Raw genomic sequence first — 5,457 nt, 5'->3', positions numbered from 1 at the left:
CGTGCATGATGCGACAGAAGCAACGAGAGGGAGAATTTGCGTGTGTGGAGCGAGGGAGCAGGGGAGCGCATTGCGTACGGAGGAGGAGAGGAGGGCGCGTACGGTACGGAGCAGTGGATGGTATTTCGGGGTAACGGCCGTGTTAGCCGGGGCAGCTTCGCCACTTGCCGGGCCGCCGCGCGCCACTCCGCCCGAATATGTTAGTGCTTGTTTAGTTTCTCCCGCGCACTATATATCGTCTCATGATCCTCATCTCCGGCTACAATTAATAGTAACCGCTCCCCCCGCAATACCTGCCATCTCCCCTTCTCCTCCACCATCGATCTACTCTCCCTTACTTTCTCTCTCCCTTCTCGACTAGATCGCTCGATCGATCATCCTCTTCTTGGTTGGTTGATTTCATCATCCTCTGTGACGAAGGTGCCGTCGTTGATTGATTGATGGATTGATCGATCGATCAAGTGTTCCAACAACTGGTCAATAGTTGGGATCTTGGGTCGTCTGCTCATCGCCATCGCCTTCAATTCCACTCGTTTTCAAGCTCCCGTCGCCCCCGTTGATCGGATCAAAGGGATTGGGATTAACCTAACCTAACCTCGCGACCAAATTCCCCTCCCCACTTGACGTTGGTCCACCGGCCGATTCCTTTTGTCTATCGCGACAAGGAATTCTTCTTTTCTTTGCACCTCGTATCCTACATAGCGCGTCCACGCGGGCTCGGTGGCGGTTCGCCTACGTGATCCTCGGGAGAATTGACAGTTGTGATAGCGCGCGCGCGGGCGCGGGCGTGGGCGATCGACGCGAGCGCGGCAGCATGGGGGCCGGCAACCACTCGCCGTCGTCCGCCAAGACGTCCCCTCGCGGCTCTGGCGCCGGAGGTGGCGGAGACGAGCAGTACTCCCCGTCGTCCAAGTCTCCGCGCGCCGGCGCCGGCGGCGGAGGCGAGCACTACTCCGCGTCGAGCAAGTCCCCGCGCGCCGGCCTCGGCGGCGTGTCGTCCTTGCTGCCGAGCGGCGGCGTGTCGTCCCTGCTGCCGAGCGGCGGCGTGTCGTCCCTGCTTCCGAGCGGCGCCGTGGCGACGCTGCTCGAGAGCAGGTGGACGCTCTCGGGCGCGATCACCGTGTTCCTGTTCCTCGCCGTCACGCTCACCGTGACGACGTCGTCGTCGTCGCTGTCCCCCGTCTCGGCCACCTTCTTCTCCTTCCTCCCGGCCGGCCGCGCTGCCCTCGTCGAGCCGGCGCAGGCCCCAGCGACCCCGCCGCCGCCTCCGCCCGGCGCCGGCGTGCCGCGGCTGGCGTACCTCATCTCAGGGTCCAAGGGCGACCTGGACCGGCTGTGGCGCACGCTGCACGCGCTCTACCACCCGCGCAACCTCTACGTGGTGCACCTGGACCGCGAGGCGCCCGTGGGCGAGCGGCTGGAGCTGGCGGCGCGGGTGGCCAACAGCACCGTGTTCCGGCGCGTCGGCAACGTGGAGGTGATCCGGCGTGCCAACATGGTGACCTACCGCGGGCCGACCATGGTCTCCAACACCCTGCACGCCTGCGCCGTGCTCCTCCGCCGCAGCCGCGACTGGGACTGGTTCATCAACCTCTCCGCCTCCGACTACCCGCTCATGTCCCAGGACGGTACGTGCCTTATTTTTTTCAGCAAAACCGTTTAAAATATTCCGGCTTTGCTTGACACGATCTCTATCCATAATCGAATCCGCTGACTAACTAACTGCGGCGACGCGCGCAGATGTCCTGCACGTATTCTCGACGCTGCCGCGCAACGTCAACTTCATCGAGCACACCAGCCGCCTCGGCTGGAAGGAGTGAGCACTCTTCCTTCTCCTTCTTCCCCGCCTCCGGCGACCGATATTTACGTATGAGCTGGAACTGACGGCGGCGAGCGACTGTGTCATGATATGCAGGGGGCAGCGCGCGCAGCCGCTGATCGTGGACCCGGGGCTGTACGCGTCGAAGAAGCAGGACATCTTCTACGCGTCCGGCCGGCGGGAGCTGCCGACGGCGTTCAGGCTGTACACGGGGTCGGCGTGGGTGGCGCTGACGCGGGACTTCACCGAGTACGTGGTGTGGGGGTGGGACAACCTGCCGCGGACGCTGCTCATGTACTACGCCAACTTCGTGTCGTCGCCGGAGGGCTACTTCCAGACGGTGGTCTGCAACGCGCCCCGGTTCGTGCCCACCGTGGCCAACCACGACCTCCACCACATCCAGTGGGACGTGCCGCCGCGCCAGCACCCGCACGCGCTCACGCTAGGGGACATGGACCGCATGGTGCGCAGCGACGCGCCCTTCGCCCGCAAGTTCGCGCGCGACGACCCCGTGCTCGACGCCATCGACGCCCAGCTGCTGGGCGGCCGCGGCGGGAACGGCACGGCGGCGGGGATGTTCGTGGCGGGAGGCTGGTGCGGCGAGAGCGGGGACTGCGAGGGCGCCGCCGGCGCCGAGGACTGGGTGCTGAGGCCGGGGCCCGGCGCCGAGAGGCTGCGCAGGCTCATGGACCGAATCGTCAGGTCGGAGGCGTTCGCTAACCGCCAGTGCAAGTAGCTAAGCTCGGGTTGACATGGTCGGTCGTGCGTGCAAGCCAGGTTAGCGTCACGCACGCACTGTGTGGTGTGCCCGTTTCGTTTCCTTCGACGTTTGTACAAAATCATGCATCAGGGCGTACATAACTAAATATGGCATATACATACATTCATACATACATAGAGCGAGAAATATAGAGAGCTTCGTGGTACATTACTAGTTTTATTTTTACAGTACTTACTCTGGTTTGCTGGTGCATGGACTCACGAGGAGGAAAATGTTTTAACTGATCCGTCAACCATCCATTAGATGAACTCATGCTGTTCTTCTTATCTAATAGAGAGGTGGTTTAATGTGGTCATGGGAGTTTCTTGTTTCAGTTCCTGCTGGGTCCAGATAAAATCTTGTGCAAACTTCTCCAGGAATCAATCGAAGGATTCAATTGAAAAAACACAGAGATGATGGAAAGTAAACACGTCTGAAAGAAACTGATGCCAGAGTCAGACCGCCATCTCGCAAGAAAAACAGGATAAAGGAGACCTCGACTCTTAACTCGTAAGGCTTAAGCCAGCAGAAGGGTTGCTGTCGGGGAAGAGAGGTAAAAGACGGGAGGAGGATGTTGGCAATCGAGCATCTACATCACCGCTTCCCGAGCTTTCCGTTGCCTGATCGGTGGCGTGGCACCTGGACCGTAGAAGCACCACATCTTACCATTAGGAGACAAGACCATCACGAGTGGTCTACAAAGGCCAAATCTTATCGTCCGAAGATACGCCGACACGCCTAAATAAAATTTCGATCAAATTCATACGGCCCCCTCGAGATTTTGACGTTTCAAGTGGGATGTGCCTCAGGTCATGACCAGGCCAATTTCCAAAAACAGATAAATAGCAGGAGGATTTTTATTTGGAACGCCCCAACGTTCAAGATTTGACTCGTTTTCGATGGCAATTTTAGGAACGTCATGATCGCAATTTTAGTTACCATGTGTTCACACACGAACACGTCAGCGTGTACTTTCGACGCCGAGAGTGATGCACCATAGCTAATGTCGAAGCACACCCGGCAATGCAAACGTCAAGGTTCGCCTTGACCGGGACGTCGCGAACAATTCTTGGAGAGATATCTCCGGACATACGAAGGTTGAGCACCTCGTGTCCCCCAGCTCGGATCACCTTCCCATTTTGCTCCGATGTACTTGGGAGGAGCCAGTGCAGGCGACTAGCCGGATGTGTCGCCAGTATGAGATAATGTGGGAAAGGGATCCCTCACTTCCCGAGCTAATCATGAACGCATGGACTAAATCATGTTTTATGCTTAACCTTGGTGATATTGCTGCTGACTTGTGTAACATGATGAAATAGCTACATGACTGGAGCCATAAAAAGTTTGGTAAGGTCATAAAGGAGATTAATAAGTCGCGCTCTCGCCTAGAGGAGTTCATGTCTATGAATGCAGATCGGAAGGAGATCAGAGAGGCGACAAACCGGATGAATGAGCTCTTGCACTATGAGGAATTGCTTTGGATGCAGAGGTCTAGGATTTCATGGCTGCGGGAAGGGGACTGTAATACTCAGTTCTTTCACAGGAAAGCGGTCTGGCGCGCCCGAAAAAATCGAATAAAGATGCTTGTGGATGATTGAGGGACTCCTCACACGGACCATGCATCTATGGCGGCCATGGCGACGTCTTACTTCTCAAATTTATTTACAGCTGATACATCTTTGTGTGCGGATCCAGTAATTGAATTGATTAATATCCGTGTTACTAACCACATGAATGATGGCCTCTGCGCAGATTTCATGGACAAGGAGATAGATGGCGCCTTGTTTCAGATTGGGCCACTAAAGGCACTGGGTCCAGATGGTTTCCCAGCTCGCTTCTTTCAGAGGAACTGGGCAGGAATGAGGGAGCAAGTTATCGCTGATGTGAAAGATTTCTTCCAGACGGGGATAATGCAGGAGGGGGTGAAAAACACTACCATTGTTCTCATTCCAAAGGTGGATAACCCGATGGGCTCACAAAATTCAGGACCATCAACTTATGCAACGTCATCTACAAGGTGGGGCAAAGTGTGTGGTAAACCGTTTGAGACTTATTTTAGATGACATTATTTCTCCTGAATAGAGTGCCTTTGTTCTTGGACGGATTATTACAGGCAATGCTTTGATTGCGTTTGAGTGCATTCATTTTATATAGCATGAAAGAGACCCTAATAAGAGCTTCTATGCCTATAAGTTGGATTTGCCAAAGGCTTATGACGGGGTGGACTGGATCTTCTTGGAGCGAATGATGCAAAAGATGGGCTTCGCTCGCCGGTGGGTGAACTGGATTATGACTTGCATCACCTGGGTGAGATACATTGCAAAATTCAATGGAACCCTCTTGGATTGTTCGCAATGTCATGTGGGATATGACAAGGTGATCTGCTCTTTCCCGTTTTTATTCTTATTTGTGGCTGATGGAATGTCTGCTTTGTTGAAAGATGGAGAGGAAAAAGGTGACTACTCCTCGCTGAAAATATGTCGTCGAGCCCCTGGGGTGTCTCACTTGCTCTTTGCAGATGACACTTTATTATTCTTTAAGGCTGAAGAGGAGCAGGCTAAAAAAATTCATGATGTGCTAAACACATATGAGAGAGATACAGGGCAAAGCATCAACCCAGCAAACTGTATTGCGTTGTTTGGGTCCTCTTGTGTGTTGGATGAACAGGAGAAGGTATGGGCTGTCCTCAATATCGCTATAGTAACTTTTTAGGAAAAATGCCTTGGGCTCCCAACGCCTGAAGGTCATATGTCACAAGGGAAGTTTTAGAATCTGCAGTCTTGTTTGCTGAAGCGGATCGTTGCTTGGGGGGATACTCTCTGACTGGCATGGAAGGAAACCATGATTAAAGCTATTGCTCAAGCCAATCCAACTTATA

The 5,457-nt window shown here is 54.7% G+C and overlaps 1 protein-coding gene across 1 annotated transcript; it reads left to right on the top strand.

The window, feature by feature from the left end:
* The first annotated feature begins 209 nt into the window (after positions 1 to 209).
* LOC119275366 (beta-glucuronosyltransferase GlcAT14B-like) lies at positions 210 to 2,848 on the top strand. The gene is made up of 3 exons (XM_037556181.1): positions 210 to 1,628; positions 1,741 to 1,816; positions 1,916 to 2,848. Exons 1-3 carry the CDS (start codon positions 815 to 817, stop codon positions 2,553 to 2,555), a joined length of 1,530 nt encoding a protein of 509 aa, XP_037412078.1. The 5' UTR covers positions 210 to 814; the 3' UTR covers positions 2,556 to 2,848.
* The last annotated feature ends 2,609 nt before the right edge of the window (positions 2,849 to 5,457 follow it).

Source organism: Triticum dicoccoides, chromosome 3B (assembly GCF_002162155.2).
Source record: "Triticum dicoccoides isolate Atlit2015 ecotype Zavitan chromosome 3B, WEW_v2.0, whole genome shotgun sequence".
NCBI classification, from domain to species: Eukaryota; Viridiplantae; Streptophyta; class Magnoliopsida; order Poales; family Poaceae; genus Triticum; species Triticum dicoccoides.
Note: the sequence above shows the minus strand (reverse complement) of the source record. Positions and strands in the feature narration are given on the sequence as shown.

Coding starts and splice junctions, on each gene's coding strand:
- LOC119275366 (XM_037556181.1), top strand. CDS start 815: ATGGGGGCCGGCAACCACTCGCCGTCGTCCGCCAAGACGTCCCCTCGC. Junction 1,629..1,740: donor CCCGCTCATGTCCCAGGACG/GTACGTGCCTTA, acceptor CGACGCGCGCAG/ATGTCCTGCACGTATTCTCG. Junction 1,817..1,915: donor AGCCGCCTCGGCTGGAAGGA/GTGAGCACTCTT, acceptor CATGATATGCAG/GGGGCAGCGCGCGCAGCCGC.